This window comes from Fistularia commersonii, chromosome 11, assembly GCF_037954325.1.
Source record: "Fistularia commersonii isolate RoL2024-O1a breed Wild chromosome 11, RoL_Fcom_v1.0, whole genome shotgun sequence".
NCBI classification, from domain to species: Eukaryota; Metazoa; Chordata; class Actinopteri; order Syngnathiformes; family Fistulariidae; genus Fistularia; species Fistularia commersonii.
In genome coordinates this window covers 8172111-8198458 of record NC_141294.1, presented here as the reverse complement: position 1 = coordinate 8198458, position 26348 = coordinate 8172111, and the positions used below count along the sequence as shown (strand labels likewise).

At 40.7% G+C, this 26348-nt stretch overlaps 2 protein-coding genes across 2 annotated transcripts in view; both read right to left on the bottom strand.

Annotated features, from left to right (window-relative positions):
• LOC147229381 (low-density lipoprotein receptor class A domain-containing protein 4-like) overlaps positions 1–9314 on the bottom strand; it is a 209877-nt gene extending 200563 nt beyond the window's left edge. Inside the window, exon 1 of the mRNA XM_086154824.1 lies at positions 9191–9314. The gene's annotated coding sequence lies outside the window, so the exon portion shown is untranslated. The remainder of the gene's footprint in view (positions 1–9190) is intronic.
• Positions 9315–9981: 667 nt separating this feature from the next.
• cep192 (centrosomal protein 192) overlaps positions 9982–26348 on the bottom strand; it is a 36204-nt gene continuing 19837 nt past the window's right edge. Inside the window, exons 32-52 of the mRNA XM_086154823.1 lie at positions 25813–25905; positions 25428–25546; positions 25057–25254; positions 24660–24750; positions 24263–24442; positions 23872–24132; positions 23657–23778; positions 22325–22434; positions 21606–21759; positions 19744–19834; positions 19540–19618; positions 19248–19371; positions 17665–17770; positions 17357–17588; positions 17124–17200; positions 16742–16837; positions 16382–16501; positions 15299–15411; positions 14836–14962; positions 13846–13904; positions 9982–11459 (exon numbers count right to left, since the gene is read on the bottom strand). Of these exons, the coding sequence (XP_086010949.1) occupies positions 11327–11459; positions 13846–13904; positions 14836–14962; positions 15299–15411; positions 16382–16501; positions 16742–16837; positions 17124–17200; positions 17357–17588; positions 17665–17770; positions 19248–19371; positions 19540–19618; positions 19744–19834; positions 21606–21759; positions 22325–22434; positions 23657–23778; positions 23872–24132; positions 24263–24442; positions 24660–24750; positions 25057–25254; positions 25428–25546; positions 25813–25905 (2685 nt within the window). The 3' untranslated portion in view covers positions 9982–11326. The remainder of the gene's footprint in view (positions 11460–13845; positions 13905–14835; positions 14963–15298; positions 15412–16381; positions 16502–16741; positions 16838–17123; positions 17201–17356; positions 17589–17664; positions 17771–19247; positions 19372–19539; positions 19619–19743; positions 19835–21605; positions 21760–22324; positions 22435–23656; positions 23779–23871; positions 24133–24262; positions 24443–24659; positions 24751–25056; positions 25255–25427; positions 25547–25812; positions 25906–26348) is intronic.

Sequence of the window (26348 nt, the reverse complement as noted above, 5' to 3'; positions counted from 1 at the left end):
ATTCACTATTCCTCCTCTGTACATGCCCAAACCACCTAATAAGTCTGGCCTGTCTGACATTATCTCCAAAACATCTCACATGTGGTGTCCCTCTGAGGGACTCACTCCTGATCCTATCCATCCTCCTACTAAGGACAATTTAAACATCTTCATCCCTGTAAACATCCCATCTACCTGCAAAGTGCAACAAGCACGTTTTTACACTTCTATCATTTTTATCACATTACTCCCAATATAATATAGGTATATACAAAAAATCCAGGCCAACGTCGACTGAATACACGCTGGTGCGATAAACACCTGTGACATTTTTCACATTCCAGTGGCATTTTTTCCTTCCCAATACCTAATCTGTTCCCTTGACTTTATCAAACAGACCTGCAACACAGGATCAATAAGTTGTCAACTTTTAATGACAGCACTTTTGAATAATCAATCACTTGGGGCCGTATCCTGATAAACCAATGCTTATTGAAACATTGGTTTAGCTCACTAAACCTGAATTCTTTCTAAGTTGTTTCAACATTTTTCCCCACATTGACTTTCTATGACAATAAATTCAATCTCATCTCATTTTAGATACACTGGTGCCTCATCTTGCATTTCAGGTGACACCATTTCTTGGGACATTTTTCATCAATGAAATAATTGAGAAAACAATCCCAAGATGAATGGATGGACAGACATAGTCATCCTTCACTGCTATGCACTGAATGTGGGGGAAAAAAAGGAAACAAATATAGAAGAAGGCAAAATTCCACCATGAAATGCAGGCAGAAATAAAATTGTAAAGTGGGAAATAGCTGTGTTACAGGAAGAATAAATTGATGGGGGGGAGGCAGCCTTATTTACATCGCTGGAGAGCACTTTCAGTGACAGGCTACTTCACCCTGAGTGTGCCAAGGAGAGGTGTCGCAAGTCCTTCCTTCCTGCTACTGTCAGACTGAAAAGCCAGTGTGGAGCACTCTCTTCCACTCTGTCTGAAACGCACGTACGCCTGTGTGCCTGATATCCATATATGCACATTCTACGTCTATATCATCCGTATATTTGTTAATATTTTCATGTTTACATGGCATTTGACGTAATCTTTATCGGTTGTCTTATTTGTCAACATCCTGCCAGAGTGGTGAGATTGCCCTGCCATCGAATTAATAAAGGATTATCTTGTCTGATCATGATTATTTTGATGCAAAGAAAAGCACATTACTTTTTTTTAAAAACCCGAAGCGTCTATATTAACCTACAAATTGAGTGTCCGCAAAACGCAGCATTCATTTTCTTCAACAGTAGCCATGGTGACAAAACAAACTGCGGCAGAACACCATCCCCGCCGTCTTGTATCTTTCTGTCACGGTAAGCTTGCGTCCACCACGGTGCCTGCCTTTTAAACCCGTTCGCACCGAGGGTTTTTAACGTACCCGACTTGCCGCAGACAGTTGAAAAGGAATGTAGACCGGATTAAGCACTTCAAACAGCAACACAACAGTGGAAGTTAAAAATAACAAGAGTGACATGACGCTCACAAACTAAAGTCAAACAAGTGTCACTCCTCTGGTGACAAGAAAAACAGTTCGCAGGTCGAAGAGGAAAACAGCAACCATAAATTACTCAATTGCTCCTGGAGGTGCTACATTCACATGGTTGTTGTATGGCGGGGTTTTTTGTGAGTGAGATCTGGAATGAATCAACCACTGTTTGAAGAGCCTCATCCAAACACACTTGCATACAGTTGTTTAATAACTGCATTTGTGTGTCTGATGTCGTTTTGATGTATGTGGTGAGACTATTGGAAAACTTTTAAAAGTAATCCCAGAGGCACATAATGGTATGTTGATTTGGGCGTTAGTATTTCGAGCTTCTGCCTCACAATAGGAGGGTTCCTGGTTCGATTCCGAATGGGCGCCTTGCTGTGTGGAGTAGGTTCACCCCTCTGTCTGTGTGGGTCTTCCTCACACAGTGCAAAATTTAATTCCCCCCGGGGGACAAATAAAGTTTTTTTGCATTTGAAACATGTAACGGGTCCTGACTGTATGCAGCTCAGTGACAGCTAGGATTGGCTCCACTGCCACTCTGAATGCAGGGAAAGACACTGAGCAAAGAATATTGATTTAGAGAGATTATTGACTCTTTCGTTTATGCGCCCTTAAAATAGTAATGGAATTAAAATGCCTTGAGATTCTGACCCCTTATAGATAAAAAGTAACAATGTGAACTAGTAACACTTTTTTCTTAGTTATTAAATACAAAATACTTTGATGTGAATGCATTTGGGAGGGACTAATACATTATTCGTGTGCATGTAACTGAACTACGCTAGCCGGCGTGAGATGTTCTGATGTTGGGGTCGTTTTCAGTAATTGTGTTCCTGTTGAAAATGTACAGCCCGGGGGTTAAACCAGGAGCCAGACCAGACCATAATAATCAATGTTTAGTAACAGAAGAACTCCTGCTTTCAAACCATCCAGGTGTTAGTGTACGGGCTAGCATATATACACAACAATGAGTACAGGCCAGGGAAAACACACACACTTTGGAGTGTGCTGGTACACACAAAGACACACGCACAGTCCTTCCCAAGAGTGAAAGCCAGACAAAGACAGTCACTCTGGCACAGGCTGGCACTCGTCTTCTCCCGTCTCGCGCCTCTGCTGTACCAGCACAATACTGTCTCGTTTTGGCGTGACACACACGCTTGGAGACAGACAAGGCTGCATTATCAACAACTGGCTGGGGCTCAGGCCCTGGATCAGTGTGTGCAAGCTGGAGTTCAGTCCTCGCAGACCAGTCGATGTGTGTGTGTATGTGTGTGAGCGTGTGCGTGTGTGCGCGTGTGTGTGCTTGCACGGGTTCAGGTTGAGGCTGAGCCGGCGGCGGCAGACAAGCCCCGTCAAGTCTCCCGCCTCCGTCTAACACACGCTCAGCCTCTCTCGCCTCGGGAGGTGAGAAGCCGCTAATTGGCAAAGGGCGAAACGCACACATGTAAGAACAAAGAGATGGACGGAAATGCAAACAGACAGATGGACACGCACTTGGCTTTGTGAGACGTACAGTGAGCTGTGAGAAGCAGACCGCAGCCTGGTAGACCAGAACACATTATTGCGATTGGTAATCCAAAAAGTCCTCTCACTTACTTCCTACTAGACGGTCCCACTTTTCTCTCGTCTTAACGCTACATTTTTAATTTGTTTCTCTTCTAATAGACCCAAGGTCAGGACAATGATAAAGTAAAACATTTGCAATCTGTGAGTTGTCTGATGTACTATATTTCTCCGGGCCGCCTGTGTTGGTTCTCTCCGATAGGTTCCTCCCACAGTCCAAACACAAGCAGGAGGTTAATTGACAACTTTTAAATTAGTCTGTGGGAGTAAATAAGGGAGTGACGCATTGTTTGTCCCTTTATGTGGACCTGTTATTGACAGGTAACTGGTACAGGTTAACACCCCTTCCTTAAAGAGAGTCAGCTGTTATTTGGCCTCTGCCCCCCCTGTAGCCCTGATTGCAGGATAAATGGCACAAATAATGAATAAAGTTCAGTAGAAATGAATGAGCCGTAAAACACGGGCAACCCAGGTGAGACAATCACCTGGTAACTGTGGCACAACAAGGCCCTGGCAGCAACAGAGGGCTGTTATGCTTGAAATATTCCAAATATCTGGCATATATGCTCATATACTTGAGTTTTTTTGACTGAAAATGTGGCTATGGGGGTAGGGTTGCTGACTCCTCAAACAAAGTAGTTCTTTGTACATCTTCTGGTAATGTATCCAGGCAATTACTTCAAAATACAAGTATTCACACATACTGCATGATCTGTTGTTATCATGCTTTCGGGCAAGAATCTATTTTTGTGAAAGACTATGTTGTGAACGACAGTTACGTGGAAAAGATGAGTGAATTTTCCAAAGACCCGTCACTCATATGTTTGTTGAAGCTGTGTGACTCCACTTGCATAACAACAGATTCGTGGACTGTTGCTCATAGGCGTCACAGCACCTGTGGGTTGGTCTCATAGTGAAGCAAATATCACGATCCAAATCCACAGGCCTGGTGAAATCTTCCAAAACAAAAGCCATATGGGCTGATATGCTGCTATAGTTCAGTCGGTGCTTTGCTCCAGAGCACATGGTTTCCATTTTTACGCCCAGAAAAGACCTGAACCACTGACTCATCTGACCGAATTCCATATGTTCACTGCGTGGTGGTTCATCTCAGACACCTCTGAGCCCAGATTAATTTATAAGGATCGCAAGGCCACAAGTTAACACCAGGCTATTGTGGATGTAAGTCCACATTTCTGTGCTTGCCAAAATCATTCTGCGCCTGATTGTCGATCGGCTCCAGATGAATGCAGGTTGATGCATTGCTGTCTGAGGTATTCCATATCATCAAATTACTTGCCCTCTCTATGCACTCAAATTCCTTAGAATACCAAAAAGCCCCGTATAATGCTATAGCAATTTTTTCATGGGTTATCCAAAATTCAGCCACTGAGAGGTTGATCACCAAAAATCATTTAGATCTATGATATAGCCAGAGTCCATTCCTCACCTGAAATCACTTACAAACCCCCTTATATAATCAAAGCTAAAGAGTTCTACAGTTCAACCAGGCACCACCTAACAACTGAGCAGCATCAGAGTATTATGCACGTATTATGTTAAAAATATTGTAACTGCACACATCAGTTCTATATACCGCCCATCGACGTCAGGGGAAACACCACCCTGGCATGACATTAATATTTCCCATGTAAACCTGTTTGTGTCAACCATTTCGTGCGGGATGGCTTCGTCCTCTAGGTCAGTGAAGAACGTGGGCTGGCGACCAGCCTTCTTTTAAAAACTTGATCAATAAAAGCCACCAGTGACAAAACTGCAGACTGGAGTGATGTCAACATTTTAGTAGATTATCTTTAATGATCAGATAACCATACATCGTCACCCCGTTGGGCGAAAAAATATACCCGAAACAGTCGATGCTCTAGTAACAGAATGTATTCAGTGTGATTAACCGGCGTTTGTATGATCTGAAACTTGTAAACTTTAAACTTGAGTTTCCAATGTATACCAATGCAGTCAGTGATTTTTCTTTTTTTTGTGGATTTATAGTTTGGTTTGGATTTAGAATTATCATCTTCAGGAGCCCGGGAAAACAAAAGACCATTGGCCTGTGACTTTTACTGGATGGTGGGATGTTTTCCCTTGTTTTTTGGGGGGGACTGTTTGATTGCTGTTGCTAAACATACCCATTATGATTGTCCAGGCGATCTGCAATTAATCCCAGTGACAATGAATGAACCTCACTGATCTGTAGACCCTTAGATACTTAGAGCATTGAGCGACAAGACCCTGAAAGGGGGCTATAATTCGTGGAAGAGCCTGATGTGCAGCGGGCCCATTTGCATTCAAAGCCGCAGTCAGAGAAAACAGCTTGTTCTGAAGAGGACAGACGCATTATTGAGTAAATCAGTTTGAGTGGCATTTCATGTGAATATATGTAAACAACTGTTCGGGACTTCGACAATTCAAAACCATGTAAAAGACGTATGTTCTACCAGCACATGTCCCAACGCACTGCGGAAAGCAAAGTAGGAATTTCACTGTACAGGGAAACTCGTTTCTACACTGTACATGTGATTATAAACGCTTTGAATCTTGAATCTTGCATGATCCAGCACTAGTAACATTTATAGATGTCTTGTTCTTTTCTCTCAGTACTGCTTTTCTTCTCAACCATTTCAATCACCTGTTTCACCAAACCATTAATTGCTCATATCATAGAATCATTTGCAATAAATGATGCCACAAAAAAATGACAACAACCCCAGAGCTTACCAAAAAAGCAATAAACTCTCATCAAATCATGGGGATTAAATATCAAACAATCTGAGTGGGGTGAGCACTAACTAATCTGTAGGCAATCAGGGAATTAAGCCCATGAGACAAGCCCTTTTCACACATGGATCACAAACCAGAAATGAGCCAGGCTTTACCCAGACAGAATGAGACATTTCGAACATTTAATGGTCTTTCACCGACCATCCTCCTGTTGCAAAAAGCCACTCTGTCCCCGGCAGACTCCATGTGCAACGCACTGGCGTTTTCTCCAGCAGAGCTAAAGCACTGTTTATGGGGCTGGAATTAAATAAAGAGGTCACTTCTGAAAACTAATTTATAAGAGATGCTGGCAATGTAAGTCATATACGAACAAAATATCTAATGAGAGATATGAAGATTTCAGAACGTGAGGTTGGATTCATCAGACAAAACGATGCGTTCAAGTGTAACACAGTGTTCAGATCACTTCCTGCCTCTTTGGGCCCCGAAACAGATTGCTTCCCTTCTTCTGACACAGAGTCTCCAGCTGTGAGCTACGTGTGCGAAAAGGATAACACGGGTCTGAGTTCAAACCAGATTTCCGTACATTGACTAGAATTTGTGTGAGAGAGGTCACGGACACTTGACCTTCCACTCCACGACCGGAAGGGTTCCGAAGAGCTTGACACCACTAACACTTAAGGGGGTTCCTCCATGAGCCACGAAAATAAACTCCAAGATCCTCTTGAGACTTGTTCAGCCATCCTCTGGGGTGGGGAAAACAGAGGTGGTGCAGCAGAAAGTCAGTTGCTTGGTTTCTATAAAAAAAACGAGGATCTCTCAAACACTCACCCAAATGCAACAAAAATTGATGTTTCAAAAAGAATGAGCACTGACACAAAGTTGCTGGGACCAACTGAAAGTAGCAGTGACTAATCCTGCTTACAGTGAGTGAACTGCTGTCCATAACAAAATCGCCCACATGTAGTGGCCCCATACCTACCTAACACACCGGTGAGGATGGAAAACTACACCCACAACGAGGGTCCGCAGGTTTCTACCCTCATACAGCCAAAAGTCATTGACAAACAGGGTTTACTTCAACGCAACACCAAATAAAACCTTTACTACCACATGGACATTATTATTTAGGACCCGTGACTGCTGATGTAAACATCATGCTGCACTCATAATAAGCCGCACACCTCATGCACACAGTGCTCAACAGAGTTGCATAATTTAACTGCACATAAAACCACTGGTACTAAAGAGGTAATTTCGCTGCATGATCCATACCTTGCAGAAAATTGATAATTTACCATCATGCGGCTCCCCTCTACAGCATTGGTCAAAATATGTATATGTTAAGAAAACTGCAATGGCGCTTACTCAACAATTCTAAAAGTCGAGCGATGAAAATAAAGAAAAAACCTATCAAGTCTTCACTGTGGTAACTGGCAAAACTCATGAGCAGACAGCATGGGAGGGATGGGAGTTGAATGGGCACATGCCAAGCTTCAAGGCTCACCCCCAACCAGGATAACCACCAAACGCAGGAAAATAAAATAACCCAAAACAGGCGCTTTGATGGAGGGGCTGGATTCCCATCCATCTGCAGCGCTGTCAGAGAAAGAGAGAGAGAGAGAGAGAGAGAGAGAGAGATGGTATAAAAATGACCAGCGATTCTTCATCCGCAACAGAGTTTATCAAAACTCTGAAGGCAGACGTGAGATATTCCCGACTGGCCTACTTTCACATGACAACCCAGCTAGTGGGCTGCATTATCGAATGAAAACTGAAACACGGGGTCACTGAAAAACAAACAAACCATACATGGTTTGAGTTTATTGAAATCTGTAAATCTTTTACCGTAATCTAGGGAATTAAGGTGAGTGCGTGCGGCGTAAACCCTGGCCAGCTCACGCTTGTCTGCCCTAATGGCACTACCTCAGGTAGAGCTTAGCAGATTATTAAACTCAATCAAAAACATTTTACTGCCCCTGCAGGGCAGCAGCATCCAAGACCAAGGATGAGGAGGGAAATAGCCCCTGGACACCAGACATAGGTAGCTTTTAAGTTTCTGAACAGAGGCCAAGTCAGCAGAATGGCGGAGGACATTGAGATGACAAACAAGGTTTTTGGTTGTTTTGGTTTTTTTTGCACCAGGAGGTAAACCAAAAACATAAGGGTAAAGTAACCATGCAGGTAGAAATAATAAATTACTCACTTATATTAATGTTTTTTTGGGATTTTACAATATTTGAATCATGCAAATTGGCATCGGTGGCCTTGGAGGGAGATGACAACTACACCATTTTATGGATTTTGAAAAATCCCCTTAAAAAAGGGGATTTTTCAAGCCTTAACATTTATATGAAAGGGTGAGTTCGTCAAACAGAACATGTTTTAAAAGAAGTCCAGTCTTGGACACTTCAAACCTTTGCCCGCAGACCGATGACATCGGGGTGTCTGTGACGTCACAAACTCTTATCGAACAAGATAGTCAACAAACACACACGACCACGTTGTGACATCTTTATGTCTCGATCCAAGATGTTTTTCGACAAGTTTTTTTCCCCGAAGAAAACTTGTGTGGCTTCACATCACCATCATCATCTCCCCGCCATTGGTTAGCCGGAAGGTGCGTTTTGTCTACGGAGTTTGGTCGTTACTGGTTGAAGGTGGAGGCGAGGTGGTGGATCATGGAGATCTCACCCTCCCGCTGTGTTTCTCACCCCACCCAATAGTGTGAACACTGACTACAAGGTTAGATATGTGTGTGCGTGTGTGTGTACGCGCCACCCCCGGCGCACATGCACGTCTTCAGCACCATCACCGTGTGCGCCTCATTTGCCTAAAAAAGTTGATCATCCCCCGGCCTCGAGCAGTGACAGCTCGGGCTGTGAGGTGCGGGGGGGGAGTCCGGCTGTCCAGCTAGCTTGCCTACCAAAATTCTGCAAGACAGACTTCTGTCAATTCCCGCTGAGGATATTTAAAGCTCCGTATCAACACGGAGGTCATAGACAGTGAGAGCCAGACCACCCTTCGGAGGAGGGGAGACAGCGCGGACCGCCGCGGTGGCCCCGCCGGGTGGATGGGAGCGGGGGGGCTAGCCAGCTCCCTGCTAACTTAGCCCCGTTAGCCTAGCACCGCCGCCGGGCGCAGCCTGCGCGGTAAGCAGCTCCAACTCTGCACGGCAACTTCCAGTGTCTGGCCCGAAAGTCAGAGCCCCCATGCCGGACTTACGTTTAGCCACAAGGCAGCTAGCTACGGATGAAACATTCCTTCCGTAGCCTACGTCTATCAGTAGAAGGTAACCCGAAAATTAAAGTCGTGTGAAGAATCAAGAAGAAAAGACGCACGCCTCCTACCTTTGAATCCGGTCGCTAACGCGCTAAGTCTCGGTGTCTGTCTGTTTAAAGTGGGGGTTGTTGTGTTGCTAGACGTCAAGTCCAACTGCACTACAGTGGGTTCCTGTCCGGGAAGCAAAATAAGCCGAGCTGCCCTCCTGTACTGTACACGCTGCAGACGAGCGGCTGTCGGCGAGGCTTTGGCGACACCTGCAGGCCAATGTTAGAGATCTGCAGTCTGTGAACAGTTCCAGACTCGGGTCGTAGGTCAGGGGGATGTCATTGGCCTTGTTGAGACTGGTTGATCAGCTCGTTCAGCTCAGCTCTTTGAAATGTGACTTTCCTTTTTCTGTTGAAGCAGATTCGTCACCTCACACCGCTCCGCTACCATATCTAAATTGGAGTGCAGAAGCAGCGTCACGTCACACTTCATTTCTGAAGACGGACACACATTTGTTAAATGTATGTAAATAGTAATTGTGTATGTCATCTTTTTTCTGAAATACACCAGAATAGAGTTCTACATTTTAGTAACTGTGGAAAAAAAGTTCTGAAGGATGATATAATTGAAAACAAAAACAGAGAATATTAATGCAAGTTACATAATTGAAGGACTTGAGGTGACCTGGTCCACAACCTGGGAGACCTCCAGCAAACTGTCATGACTTCTGGCTGCTCTTATTTTGAAAAACAGAACAGGATTTGTATTATTTGAAATAAATAAACATACAAAAGAAATGAGATGGTCACACCAATGCTGTACACCAGTAAAGAATAAAATAAAATTAGAACAGGATGCAAAAGTAGTTATCACAAACCTTTATTTAAAATGTGTACAAACAACAATATATTACAAGAAATAATATTCTATTTCAAACTTCACGTAAATCAAAATGTATCGGTCACATGTGGGCAAAGACACAATATTCCGCCTTCACTTTCATCTTCTGAACAGGCAGGAAAAGATGCACTTTTGAGTTCTAAACCTCAAGTAGTGAAAATCTCAAAACTACCACACTTCTTATGTTTGCATACATGATCCGATGCAAGCCCCCGCTGCACATCCCACTTCCAGAGCATCTCTGGTCAGTTGAATGAAAGACTAAACAGGAAATTGGGAGCTAAATGTAGTGTGATTGGAACAGTGGAAGAATGATTAACAAAGATTTGCCATGGTAACCATACTAAGTATGCCTGGCAAGCTGCCGTGCAAGACTGAACCAGAAGAAAGTCCTTGCATGAAACAAGCATAAACATCCTAATGTTATAATGTGCTAATCATGGCTGAATTAGGTACATCTGGACTGGTTAGAGAAAGACTAGGCGGTTGCTAGGAAGGCAACACAAGGTAACGACAGAGGTCGATGTCCAGAGGGTCTTTATATGACCAGATGTCACTTCCATTGAAACTACATGGGCACTGCAGATACGGAAGATCTACTGCCGAAAACGGAAGTTAAAATGTAAAGTAACAACAGCAAGGGGATAAAGAAAAGTTAAAATCATGTGATTTCATAATAGAAATAAATAGACCAGACATATAGTGTGAAGGCTTCTTTCAGATGTCTAGATTTAAAGAGGCAAAAGAATGTCAGGCTGCAGTTTATCCAAGTAAATAGAAATCCCTGCAGACCAACCAAGAGGCAAGGACAAAGGCTTTCCTCTGAGCCTGACTCATAACCGGCATTGTTGTCCAACCGGAGCTGGTTACAACAATGCTGCCTTGTGACACGATTTGGTTGAGCCAAGTTTGACCATATCAAAGCAGAACCAGAGTAAAGCAACAGGAGTGATGCGGTCCAGTAAAGGCCTGTTCGTCGCAGGCTGATCGTGGGACGGCAGTATGACCATATCATCAAGTTTCAAGCAAAATCATATTTCCTGGGCCAGCTGAAAACCACTGCAGCCAGTGGATATGGACGGGCACATTGTTCTAGGTACACAGTGCAGTCTTTGTTCATCTATTGTAACTCTGTCAGCATCATTTGACTGAGATGCGATGACGGAGGACCTAAGACAGAGCCTCTCTTCCACCCTCGGTAGCATGCACTTATCCCCTCAGTTACTTTTGTCTGTCCATGATAAATAGCGCATAGAACAGGTTCTACTCTAAACCCGCCAGCGTGAAGAGGTGATGGAGGATGTTGGATGGTGAATTCAAGGCAATGCCTCACCGGTTAGCTGTATAACAAGACTTCCACTTGTTTCTGACTGGATGAGCAGCAAGCCAGTGTGTTGGCCTGCAGTGGTGGGCTTGAAGTGGACAGGCAGTTTCAGATAGTGCTGTGATCTAATGGACAGCAAAGAGGAGCGACAGTTAAAGAAAAGGCAAAAAGTAAACATAATGCAGTGAATTGGGCTGCACTACACAAATCACATTTGAATTACCTGTTGCAGCTCTATAGCTACATACATTAACAGCGTTTACACCTTGCCTAAATAGGAACTGGCAATAACAAATGGACTCAGACAAGCAGCTTAGATGTTCAAGCCTTCGCCTTGTAAAAATCTGGGCACCTATACTTTATCTAGTCGAGAGTGGACATACAGTCCATTTTGACAAAACGATCAATACTGTTTCTATGCAACAGAAAGTGATACCCAATGTGGTTTGATGGATTCTTTTAATTTTCTTCAAGAAATGTTTTTCTATGTTTATTTGTATCAATATTTATTGATACAATGATCAATTCTGTCGGTTGTTTCTGTAAAGCAGAAAGTGATGTTTTCAGATAACCCTCTCTGAGTTGATTGATTCTTTTCATTTTCTTCAATTAATGTTTTTTCCAGGTCTTTCTCAGATGTTCTATCCTTTATCCTGCAGGGTGTATTAAGTTTATTAACTTGCGAGCCTGCTTTCATGAATTTTATTTTTCTTTAGTCCTCTCTGACATGGATACAAATGATAAAGGATCAACCACAAATTATCAAAAAGTAATGTATCCTTAATGTATCTTAGTAACACACTCTGCTCTGTAATATTGACTTTTGAGGGAATACCTAAAGTCACAACAAGAAAACTATGAGTACTTCCAAATACCGCACCAATGTGTATTAACATTAAAGGATTTGTATTAACTGTAACACTGCTGATGGTATGCAGTCGAGCTGCACACAGATTGTATTTACACATTGTTGAAACACTGACAGATTGACAAGACATGATCTTCATGCACTGCATATGTTTTACTTATAAACCCCAAGACAGCCTTTTCCAAATGAAACTCAAAACCTGTGGTTTTAGCTAAATGTATTATTCTTTACGTTATCTCAATTTCAAAAAAGGTACAATAAATTATATCCAATACATTTAGATGTTACAAAAAAAAAAAATCAAGTGAAACAAAAATGCTTCCTTTATCATTTTAGACCCTACCTCTCACCCCCACCCCCATTTTTATACACAGGCACATATTTTAAGATTTTTTTTTCCTGTCTAGATTGGGAAAAAATTATGATAAACCTGTATTCCTTCATTTCATTCATTCATTCATTCACTGGCACCCTTTCAGACCCCATACGGACAACTTATGGAATTACTGCAAGTCGTAACATGCAGAATCAACACCAGACTGATTATCAGCTTAATTGGTCATGGAATATTTGTTTACAATTGACCATGGAACTGTTTGTCCATCAGCGGCAACGCTACCCTTTAGCCTTTAATAGTAAGAGACAAAGAAAAAAAGGATGTTATTCCTAAACAGTTTATGCAGTATGAACATGGCAGTCAACATGGTATTAGCATGATTAAGCTGTATGAAGTATCTTTTATAAGATAGGTCACTGTCAAGGCAACCATCTCTGAAATTAGTGAATCAGCCATCCTACACATCAAACTACTTAGACGCTTTAACAAAAAATGATATTGCCACTGAAACATAATTTGAAATGTTAATTGACATTTTACAATCTCTGATAAGTTGAAATTGGTTTGCTAGTCCTCAACAGGATCAAAGTCTCTGAAGACCAAATACTTTCTGCCTGGAGGTCTGAATTGATAATTCAGTGGAGTGCCAGTTGAGACTGTGGATGCACAACAAACAGATATGGCCACAGATTCACAAGATGGCCGGCTCAGACAAAGGGGTAGGATTATGTCCCAATTTTGTTGCGGTTTGTTGGTCAACTATCTCAATAACTTTCCAGGCACTTTTAGATACGGCTAGAGCTTTGGTCAGTCAACTGGTAGGCACCAAGTGGTTAGCCAGCAGCAACCACCTGGCAAACTTCAGCCAGCAAAAATATTTCTTTTTGGAAACACTCAAGACCAGGTTGAATTAAGTTAAGAGTAGTTCTTGCAACCTTTTCCTCCCAAAAAGGGGGGGGGGGGGGGGTCTCAGGGTGTAGACCAAATGCTTGGGTGTGTTCTTTGTCAACCCCAAACTTACTTTCCCCCCACTTAAATAAGAAAAAATGCATGGTGTGTCTATTCTGAACAGTCCCACATTAGCAGAGTATAGGACTGCACCTCCAGCAAAAAGACAAGAGATCACACATAGTGTGGGCTGAAATGGTTACACACAAAGCAACATCACATTTCATGATTTATGCATATTCAACAAAGATTAATTAAACTATGGGGCTGATTTGAACCCCGCCTCAGAAGAACAGTGGATTAAAAGAGGGAAAAAAAACTTGTGCTTCTCTCTGGAATTATGACAGTTTTTACTCACCTCAGGGAATATTTGGAATGCTTGATGTGGAATGGCTCTCTAGGATTTACAAACTTCAACTGCAAGTCAATTAGAGAAGCCACACAGCAAGTATCAAAACCATGCAATGCATAGTAACAGCCTGTTAGGGGTTACTGTATTGACTGTTCAGCATGAACAAGTCAGTCATGCAATTTCTTTGAGCAGTATGGTATGTCCAAAATGTAAGCTTTTAGTTCATTTTCTGCCACATTATATACAGTCAGATCAATAAGTATATGATCCCCCTGTGATTTTGCAAGTTCTCCCAATTAGAAATCATGGAAGGGTCTAAAATTTTCATCATTTGTACATTTCCACTGTGAGAGACAGAATCAAAAAAAAAAAAAAAAAAAAGCAGAAATCACATTGTATGTTTTTTTTTTTAACAATTTATTTGTAAATTACAGGGTCAAGCAAGTATTTGATCTTAGATAATTATCAGCTAGACTTCTTGACCCTCAAAGACCTGTTCCCCTGCTTTTAAAGAATCCAACTCCACTCTGCTCATCATTCTCATTAAGTAGCGCCTATTTGAGGTTGTTAGCTTTCTTTAAGACACCTGTGCAACCCCCAATCTGTCAAAAGTGTAGCAGCCAACATGAGTAAATCCAAAGACCTGTCAAAAGACACTATACAAAACCTTCACAAAGCTGGAAAAGGCTGCAGAGCAATTGCTAAGCAGCTTGGTGAAAAAAGAACTGTTGGAGCCATTGTCAGAAAATGGAAGAGGCTAATGATGATTCTGTCTCTCAGTGGAAATGCACCTAGGATGAAAATTTTAGACCCCGCCATGATTTCTTAGTGGGAGAACTTGCAAAATCACAGGGGGATCAAATACTCATTGACCCGACTGTATACTAACAGTATTCAGCAGAGATGACAAGGTATCATATCTAGCCAGTTTATATTAAAATGAGCTCGTTAATTTCTTGCAAACTCTTAAAACATTCAGCTAGAAAAAGGCTCCACCTCATGCATGTTGGACGAGTTGTTTCGAATGTTGACCTTCAGGGTGCTGGACTCTCCAGTCCGTGTTGCAGGGAAGGTGTACAGATCCTGGGGAGAATACACACCCCTCCACACAGCGTCCTCCTGGCTAAGAATTACAAATGTGCATATTTTGATAGCCTTGATTCATATTTACAACATTTAAGTATGGATTGTTGCAGTAATAGTCATTGCAGTAATAGTCTGATAATACGAGAGGCTGTTGAATTAAAAAGGAGCTGTTTGACACTATATAAATTTAAGACAATTGAGTGCTTTAATGTGTGTAACTGATACATCAAGCTAATTGCTGCACAGAATAAACAGCCTTTATAGTAAATTTATTTGCTTGGTGTTGGTTTCTCTGATGTTGTTTAACATTTACCTCTCGCAAACTCTTGTTGGGATTGCAAACAAAACTAGCTTCAGTTGAAGATGACCCTACCTGTTTTTTCCTGCTGTGACTTCAGTTTTTTTTCTGGTCATAATAGTGGCTTCTGTCTTCACAAGGGAGTGATCTCCTTCCTGTGGTCCATCCACTGATCCAGATTTGATTCCCTATTTCAAAAAAGATATAAATGCATTTGGTCCAGTAATACCATATCCTAATATAATCATCAAAATCTGGTGGAGTTTAGAAAAGTTTTTTTTTTTTTTTTGTTGGCATTGTAAAACAGTCAGTTGACAGGAACTGTACTAAGTTTGCCAAACAAACAATACAAGTACAGCAACTCGTCTAAACAATAAATGATTTTGGAAAACCATTACTCCCAAACCATTCTGTCAAGACTGGAAGATTTGGTTACTGCTTTAAGAGCTCTACCATTTTGTCTCATGTCAATCTGCAAAGCCAACCACGTGACTTCTCCTCTGGGTGCGTATGCTCTAAAGTTAACAGGGTCTGTCTGTGATACTTAAGATTGAATTGACACACAAGGCCTGCAGGTCCCTCTCAACAGGCTGAGTCTCATTATTATCCTATCACTATTCTCATTTATCAGTCTGTCGCCAACTCTACAAAGCCGTTTTCACAATTATGGAAAAAGAGCAGGTTAATGGTGTGATTATAATAGCAGTTCTATATCCGCTGTTAAAAAAGCAAAACTATTTAAGGGACAATTCTCTATAATGATCAGGCACAGCTAATTAGACTTTGTTAATATCACAATTAATATCATTGATGTGCTTGGCAAAAATATGAGGTAAAGTTGGGGGGACATCTGCTGATGTAGATTTGGTCCAACCTTGTATGTATGGTTATAAAAATAATTTTAAACTCAGAGCTCAGATAAAAGTAAGAAAATTATTGCATCTTTTGAAAATAAATAAATACTTGACTCTTGCATCATGAATAGGTTGTGAGTAAAAGGCTGAAAATAAGCTGGAGCCAGGGGGAAGTCAAAACAAAAAACAGAAACTGAGATGCTACCAAATGCAGGAAAGGTAACAGTGAACACGATCGTTTGTTGTCAAGCATTGAGCATTGCATGAGAATTTCGAACTTATAACAAAACCAACAAACGCTTACAGTGCCACATAGTTGAAAGCGAATTCTTGTTTTCTGCTGCAGCTCAGACACAGGGTGGCACTCCAAGTCCCAGAACTGAGCATAGTCACCTCTGTCCCTGGGCAAGAAGGTAATGGGAACCTGCAAACAAACCACTTCATAAGAATATGTTGTATTCATAGAATATGATTTATAGATTGTGTTTTTCAATAACTAAGTTTTATTTAACCTCAAAATGAACAACCTAATGTAAGCACTATACTTTATCTGGAAGCGATGTAGAGGTAACCATCAAGGCACTGATTCAACAAGGCACTGAATTTTTCAAATTCTAAGTGCCACAAAGCAAGACGGAATGCTATGTTGTTGTGAGTTGACTACCTGCATCTTTTCATGAGCTCCCAGAGTGCCTGAAACCTTGGAGCATCGAAAAGCCGTGTAGGTGGCCCTGTAAACATCACAACTGTTGTCAACCCCCTGCAGGGAGAGAGCGAGAGAGCACAGACTGTAGTTTGAGTCACTGTGATCACACAATTGCCAAAACAAAATGACAAAATCAGAAATACACACATTCATTACCGAGACCAAAAAGAATTTGAGCCTAACTTCAAGCAAACAATAACAATGAGAAGGAAAGTAGAAGAAGCTGAGAGACTGCAAACAGCAGTAGGAGCGCCCAATCCCCAGTGGTATATTAATGAAAACAAAACAAAAACAGTAAAGAGAAGGAAATAGTTCAAAGAAGAACTGGATGATTGAGTACCTTTACATATGGAGGTGCAAATGAGGACAGATACCACCTGACTTCTGTTTCCCCATTCTCCACCTCCAACTGTGCCTCTGAGATATAGGAGCAGAAAATTTCAGATACATCACACTTGACGACTTCAGATGAACAGTATTTCACACAAAAACCTTTCACAGATTGCTTTGAAGAAGTTAAGAGGTGAAGACATTATACTAATGCTATACTATAAAGCCAGTCAGGCAGCCCACCTGATGTCTCCCCTGAGAGTGTGGTGGGGAAGATGATGTTCTTGTTGCAGATCTCCACCATGGCTTGTGGCAACTGCTGGGGTAACCCAGCCGGTAGCAGGAGCTGAGAACTGAGCTTGGCCACAGGCAGCACAGGGGTTGCAGCCTGAGGAGCTAAGGCCGAGAGGGTTGAATCTCCTGGGGCAGCAGAAACATCTAGTGCCAGGTCTTGACGTATCTGGACCTTGATCAACTGAACCATTCCGAACAGCAAAGTCAGTATTTCTTCAACACAAGGTACCATAATTTTCCATCTTTTTGTGCTGTACCTTCTGTTGACCATCACACTGTACATAAATCTGCCCACTCCATGGCAGCATGGCCGATTTTGTTGCAAGTGAAGGGTTGGGGCTGATCAAAATTTGCAGGTGGGACCTTGGTAAGCAATAAGAGAAAAATATCAAACAGAAAAGTAACAACAAGGATTTTCCTCTAAATCACTTGAAACCAATATTGTACACTATTCTTCCCCAAGCGTTAATTATTTTTAAATTATTTTCTATAAAAAATTTTTTGCCTCTGCTTTGTGTCATGAACATCTTTTCTTTTGTCTGCTTCCTTCAGGGGTTGCAATAGCAAAATCAACCTCCTCCATCTTACCCTATTCACCATATCCTCTTTTCTCACATCAACAAACCTAATGTCTCCTTCATATAATCATGAACATATAATCCTTTTTATACACATTCTATGTCAAAATTAGCATGTAAATGTGTTTTGGTTAATTTTAACCAGAGTGAAAAAGCTAAAACACGACATGTCTATGTTTACTTTTAGCTAGTAAGTAGTTGGTGTTCCTGACACCATTGTGTAGTCTGTGTACAAAACTTTCACCTGTAAAATGTGCATGGAACTTAATTTAGAATCAGCACTGATGGATGTGTTTACAGTGATGACACCTGGTTATTGCTAACCAGATGTCATGTTAACATTGCAGGAAATTACAAGCGGAGCTGATAATACCTGGAACCATTGATTCAATCTAATGATGCACACCAATTTAACTCTTCTTTACTGACAGCAAAAGCCAGATGCTAGTATTTTATTTTTTTTCTCAAGTTTGGAAATGTAAACGATTTTCAAGGTGGCATTGCCACAAGTGCACACATGTGCCAAAAATGTTACAGTACTTTTAATCTGCATTTAAGTAGGCAATGCAATGAAACACCCTGCTACTGTGTATGCATTTAGCCAAGGGGTTGGCAACCGTCCATGTGCACAAAAAAAAAAAAAACACACACACACACTGGGAGCCCTTTTGACATCTAAATAGAATAAAACTATAGTGTGTTGCATTTATGAAATCAATGAACTGCAGAGAAAATGAAATTTAATTTCTGCATTAAACAAGACACTGGGTTGAAGTTTTAGTTCAAAAAAATACTCTATTTCAGTTCAAATACTCTGTCTATTTGAATCCCTTTGTATTTATGAAATTAATGGGTTAACTTAAATTATGCCCATACAGCAAACCAAAAATGCTGTCATTGTTTTATCACATGTACTGGGCCACGCGGTCAGCTATCCCCATAAATAGAAAAAAAAAAAAAGTTTTTTTTACTGGACAGTGCAAAATATATATTTGCAAATGTTAATTTCACCTCGCAAGTGTGAATTTGCTACTGAACCTCAGCATACATAGTTTGGCCGCCAGGGTTGTAAATATATAAGCTCAATAAATTGCATTGCGGGTGGGTTATGGTGCATACTTCGCGCGACAAGAGAATTAAAACACATCTCATTTTAATGTTACAAGATCACCATAATCTGCAGGTTGTCCACCCCTGATTTAGCCTGTTCAACAACAGCACCTGAACGCACAAAAAAAGGAGGTGTTGTGTAGTATTCTTACTGAGGCTCGATAACTCCATGCTGAGGAGTGATAGTGAGGCAGTGTGCAGGCCAAGACAAATCGAAGCTTAGCTCCCTGTGTGTGTTGTTTTGGATTTGAACTTGACTTGTGCTTGCTACACCATCTGAGAACACAGGGTGAAAAGAGATCATATTTTTAAAATATCACAACAGAAACAGTCCTTTATTGCGAGGACTGCTCTAGAAGTCACTCATAACTCATGACACTAAAGTTATCATAGTCAAAGCTGAGAAATGTTCTTTGATTATTTTGGAATTAAGAGTGCACTCACTGATAATTGGTGCTGCAAGCACAAGTTGTTCCGGATGGATGGTCCAAGACTCCGACCGTCTGTGTAACTGCTCTGGAGTCTGCAGAGAACAATGATGATAAACCACGATTTCACAATCAAGAATAGTTTGCAATGTTTTTCGGATATCATTCTGTAACAGACGCCATGGTAACACAACATGAACAGTGATGAGGTTTCTAGTACCTTCAAGGGGGGCTCTGCCACTCGAATTGCTGGACCTTGGGGACCCTTCACTGGCAGCACATCAAGAGAAACATTGCCATGTGCCAAGCCACTAAGAGTAAAAAAATACATTGTACTTTGATTTAAAAGAACTGCAAAATGCAAAAAAAAGGGTAGAACATACTCAATTCGGTGAGCTTTAAGTTTTTCAGTTAGCAAACATTCAAGCAGGCTTTTATTGGGCCAGGAAAATTAAGCTCAACCTAACCAAAGCCTAACAAATCTATAGCCAAATATTTTTTAGAAAAGCTTTCATGTCATGAATGGTGGCTAGCTTTTTATGAATAAGATAAAGGGGTTAATTTTCAAGAACAATTGCAATTATGCTGTTTCTAGGTTTTAGTAAAGGACAAGGGACATATATATGGTTGTAAAAGTTAAAGAACCCTAAACAAGACAATTAAAATAACAACTCATAAACAAAAAAAAAAAAAAAAATTGGCTTCACGTTGTAAAATGAAAGTGTCTTGGCTATGAATACAGAAATTTAAGAGACAAGGAAAATGGCACAATTTCTTTGGTAAACTGGCACTATCAGAATCAAAAACTTTTACGGGACCAGACCAAGATCCCTCATTGCTGTGCATGCCACCTCAAAAGCTCATGTCATTGTCTGTGGTTTCAGGACACATCCACATGGGCAATGTTTCAGTCATGTAGCTCCTCCATACACAGTAAATAGGGATGCGCTATGTGTATCTTTTTCACTAATGTGAGCTGCATCAGCCCCTCTCTTGGACCGCTCCATATGAGCCGATACAATTACACATCAATGGGTGTTGTTCACCCTTGACGGTTCATTTTTTTTAACTTGTGCAATTTTTGGTAGATAGAAAGATTTATGGCTGTCGTGAGAGAGGATATGAAGGTAGTTGGTGTGAGAGAGGAGGATGCAGAGAATAGGGTTAGATGGAGTAGGTTGATTCGCTGTGGCACCCCTGAAGGGAAAAGCCAAAAGGGGAAGAAGAGACTGATCAATGCAGACCACTCAGAAAAAAAAAAGTTCTGCTCTCACCCAGTCATGCAGCCATCACAATTTGGCACTTGTCAAAATCCCTACAGTCTTAGCTTGGAAAATATTCCAAAATGACTCTGACTATGAAGCTTGACAATATCCCTATAAAAATATATACGAATCATAATCTCTCACGGATTGCATGACACCACCAATCATGCAATTCCTTTGAATGTGAACTATGATTGACATTCTAGTTCATCAATTAAACACTTGCCCCCAGAAAACCTTTAAAAATTAAAAAAGTGAAGGCCCTGGGAGGCTGCATTATTAGTGGCAATCAGTGCAAGGGTTAGACTACGGGCAACTGGTCAATTTTTGTTGTGTTTCAGAGACAGTGGCACTGAGGAAAACACAGGAAGGAGAGCTGGAGGTCCATCAGAGGACTGAGTCCATCAGAGACTGAACATGTTAGATGGTTTGGGCATTTACAAAGGAGGGATAGTGAATATATTGGTAGAAAAATGCTGAGGTTGGAACTGCCAAAGAGGCGATGTCTGGATGGAGTGAAAGAGGACACGAAGTTAATTGGTGTGAGAGAAAAGGATGCAGAGAAGAGAGTTAGAAGGAGAATGACAATTTACGATGCCAACCCCAGAAGTGAGCAGCAGAAAGGAAATGAAGATAGCAAGAGCTGCTTATAGAGTGGATGCACTGTCGGGTCCTGTGAAGGCAGAGATCTCAAACTGTGTTGTAAGTGTAATCGTATTCCTTAAGGTCCATTTATGTTGGTTACAAGTACTGCATTTTGTTTATATTTTCAGTTAAAAAAGTGAGTATCTAGATTAACTAGGGGATATTTGATTACCGTTCTGTTTCTGGCGCATGTCCAGCACAATGTTGCATGAGTTTATTGCGATCACTTTCTGTGTCCTTACTGGTTCCCATCAAAGACACTACCACCTTGCTCATGTTGCCATAGAAAATAGTTGCCTCATTTGGTCGTAGTGGAAGGTCAAAGGCTGCAAAGTAAAATGAGAGTCAAGCAGAACCCAATAGGACCACAACATTGAAAATGCTGACATTGACACACATTTTAGATACCACTATACACAAGTAGTTGTTTATTTTTCCCACCAAAATCAGGACTGGATTTATTGTCTTCAATCTACAACGCAGCATATTATTACCACTTCAATTTTTACATCCGTTTCGCTTGTGAACTTCAATGGAACAAAATTGACAAAAAAATGTTACTTGACACTCAAGGATATCATACAGGATTCACTTTAGTGCTTTGTTCCCTCCAACAATTATTTTAACTTAGCTTTTTCAGATTTGAAAGGGTCAGCAAAAAGCCGAAAAAGTATCCCAAACAGAAGAAGTAAGTCACACTTCTATATGTAACTATATATACTGTTAGACTCAATACCAGCAAAGGACCATCCATTAAGTTTGTCTTTTTTTGGTACAAACCGTATCAAAGAAAGAAAAAAAAAAAGACGAGATGTATAGAACATTAATTCTTATGGACTACAAATTCAAGCCAACAAGAGTGTATGTGTATTTTTGAAAATGGTATCTTACTTTCTGTGACATTTTCCTCTCCAAGGAACTTCTCACTGAAGTCAATATTATTCAGTAGGCTGTTCCCAGCAAGAGCCTTCCGCCCTGCTTCTGGTTTGCTCTGCAGTAATCTAGAAGAAAACACATTGTACCATTGTACATGGTCCATGTAAGCCCATTACAGAAAGAACAGTTTAACTTTTTTGAACTAAACATCCTCTGGGTTGGCTAAATAAAATCTCTCAATACAGAAATGAAAGCTGGTCAATATTTTTTAATGGAACTACAATTGTGCATTCAGCAGACATCAGCAGCGGCAATCCTCATCCTGACCCCTCCTTAATAGCAGATGGCTATGGATGTAGGTAAGTGGCCCTTGAGGGTTCTATCTTGTGTATTTCCCCAGTAAGATAAATAAAGGGTCAGACATTTGGGCATTTATGCAAGATTAAACAATATTTTGATGGCTGGTAAGTGCATCACACTGTATTTTGGGTTTAGGACAGCACAGGAAAAGTTATTAGTTGTATTGTGGGGAAACACGTTTCAGCATTGCTTGAATTATCTATTTTGTTCATATATTTTGCTCAGTTCGGGAATAAGTAATTTTTAAATGGGCTACTGGATAAGTGAATGGTCATAAGGCTACTTTTGTTCAAGCTTTCAGGGCCTTTTTTGTATTTTTCCAATTTATACAATTTATTGTCATTATATAATGCAAAAAAAAAAATGTTTCTGTATGCGTTCATCATTGTAATTAATCCACTTCTGTTATATGTAAAATTATTTAGTGAAGATAATGAAAAGTAATACAGAAACCACTACATTTGTGCTGTATTTTTGGTGATATATACAAGAGGAAAAGCCTCTGTAGATACCTATGAAGCATGTTCTTCCACTCCTCTTTACTATTTCCTCATATTCAAGACATTTACCGAAGACAATACCCTAATTGTTTTTTTGAGGCTGTTTTAAATAAGAGCTTACTTTGCTGCAATTGATCTTTGAAGGAATACGAACAGCAAAACTGTAGTCATTTGAAAAAACAGAGGCACATGAATCCCAAATCAAGATTGTGGTCTTTTTAACTTGCTTTGGCTTCTAAGTAGCTTTCCCTCAACTGTCATAGGGTTGGAAGAAAAAAAAAAAGGTGTGAAGTTCATTAACACTGGTCACTACATCTTACAAACTACTGCACAAATGCCTTCACACTGGACAATGACTTTCCACATAATCATTTTCAGTCTTTACATGTGTTAAATGAAAGGCACCAGCCTTTTTGATTGTGAAAAAGCAATACTATCTATATTGGGAGGCAAAAGAAATGTATAATGTGAATTTCAAAGGTCTTACCTCTTATACTGCTGCCTGGATACCTCATCTCCACAAAACATGAGGACATTGGCCAGTACAGCCCCCTCTTCCTGACAAAGTCCTTGCTCTCTCTGGGTGGACTTCATGAGCACAGTAACCACCTTACAAATATGCAAACATAAAATTGTTACCACAACATTTGGTCAGTTAAAGCGTAATCATTACACATGCATTACCCTCTCACAAAGTTCTACCTCTTGTGTTCTTTCCTTCAGTATGAATTGTGACGGGGCAACGGTGATAACAGAGGGCTCCATAACTGTGCGGCTCAGAAGATCAGAAAAAGCCACGGCTTTGATGAAAGCTGCTCTGGAGCCAGTGTTCCTTACACATAGGCATACCTTGCTAACATGATTAATTGCAATGTCTGACATTGTTGCAATATAGCAATCTGCTTGTTTCTTCTGGTCCTCGAGGATGATGTTGCTGGTGCCACCATACCCAGAAAGTGGAATCTAAATATAGGAACCCAGTTTGATCAAAACACCAAAGTCTTGTTACTGTACAGCAATCAAAAAAATAAAAAGAATTGCATAAAGATGCAAAAATGAGATCACTCATGGGAAAGAAGCAAAAAGTTCTCACAGTGAATTTGACCCCTGGCTGTGACGGTCGGACTCCAGACTGCTTGATCTCCAGCTTGGCCAACATGCTGGCCACCCGAGTGGGAGCATAGAGCAGGTGGACAGTCACATCCTCCCTGGGACGAATGGATAGCTCGCCATGTCGAGTCAAACGCTCCTCTGGACTAAACATACTCTGCAGCTGAGGGAGAAATGCATATATCTTAATATCACTGAAATACAAAAAGGTAATCATCAGTATATCTGAATCTCCTCTCTATGAAGAAAAAAACAAATGAGCAAAAAAGAGGATGTCACGCTGCTGTGTAAATTAATAGGTAGTTTCGAACAGGAGATGAAACAAAAAGAGAAACATGGAAAGTTCAACACTTCCAAAGCCTACAAGTACTGCAGTCTACCTGAAAACAGTCCTGGTCTTGGCCACGAATAAGCAATCGTAGCTGCTGTGTTGTGTCAGGTGAATTGTTCCTTAGGACCAACTTCTGTTGGCTGAAAAAAAATGGTAGCAGTTGGTTGTGTGTCAAGGTGGGGAAATGTTTGTCATCAGTTGAGAATCAATATCAGAGGTTTCTCGTTTGGTTAGAATTGACGAGTCACTCAGGTGGAGCTTAAATATGAAAAATACATTTCATACAAGTGTCTGTTGAAATAGCTGCTGAGGAATAAGACATGCTGTAGACAAACCTTTGTTCTATAATATTTAAACATTTAATGGAATAAAGATGCCATAAGGCCTTGGTTTTTTTTTTTTCAGTAAGAAATTCATAATGACATGAAAGCTGCTATGATGCTTACATGGCTCGCCCGAGGGTGACCCCTCCCCAGGCTACGAACTGTTTGTTAGACAGAATTGGCGGAACATCATTGGTCAGACCGGGGGCCAAGGCAGCAATAGAAGTCGCTGCCTTGCCTTTCCCGTCCACTGGCACCACCTCTCCTTTCAGGGTTACCTCATACTGAGGACCTGATGGCAGCACCAGGATGGTGAGAAGGCTGCAAGACGAAAAGCATTAATACAGTTAACTAGACACAGCTTATGATTCTGATTTAGATCTGAAATGTTTCTGGCCAATTTAATATGTAACTAACTTTACACAGACACACTAAAACACAAAAAAGATGCCTTGCAATATCATGTTTATAGTCGATGTTCCATGTTCCAATACCTTTCTCTGTTTTTTTTCATTCCGAATGCTTTGAAGGAAATCACAATTCCTTGTTCCTCTCCTACTTTGAGAGGGAGTTCATCGGGTGTTACAGTGAAGCCATTCTCAAGATCACAGCCCTTCAAAGAAGAGATAAGATTTACAGAAAATCAGTTAAATATATATAAATATTTTGAATACTATGAAGAATAACAGAAAAATAGTGAAAAATTAAGTGATCACGTGTTTGCGTGCGCATGTGGGTGACAAACATTTACAGTAAAAAAAAAAGAAATACAAGCAAAATTGGTACAAAATGTATCCCTACTACTGTTTGGGTAAACTACCTTGGCATTTTTGTTCACAAAACACCATACAAAGTAAGAAAAGTAAAGGTCAAAATTACCCTGAGTTTCAGCCGCACATCAATATTTCCTGCATTCTTTAATGGCAATGTCTGTTGACTAGATTTACCCAGCGGCGCACACAGACAAACAGTCTAGAAAAGAGAAACACACCGAGCAAAACATGAAAAACACAAAATTACAAAATGAAATTAAACTGAATGTTATCGTCCCTATCATCATTCCCCGGGTCTAAATGTATTCTTATTCTTTTAAATAATATCAGTTTTTTTTTTTTTTAAATGCATACTCACAAATGACATCAGCCTTTTAAATGTGTGGGCTTGAAGACTCATTTTTGAGCTCTGGAACACAACATTTATCTAAAGTTTCACTTATCTAGCTATTTTGAAAGATTAAGGTAATTGGACAATTTGGGGAATATTCTAAAAAGGAAAACTACAGTTGACAAAACAACACCAAAATAAAATTATAGTGCGAAAAAAAAAAAATTAGGACAGGGTTATTCATAACTGTCTGTCATATGGGAATCTATTTCAGAATCATTAATTTATTCAACAACATATTCACAACTGAG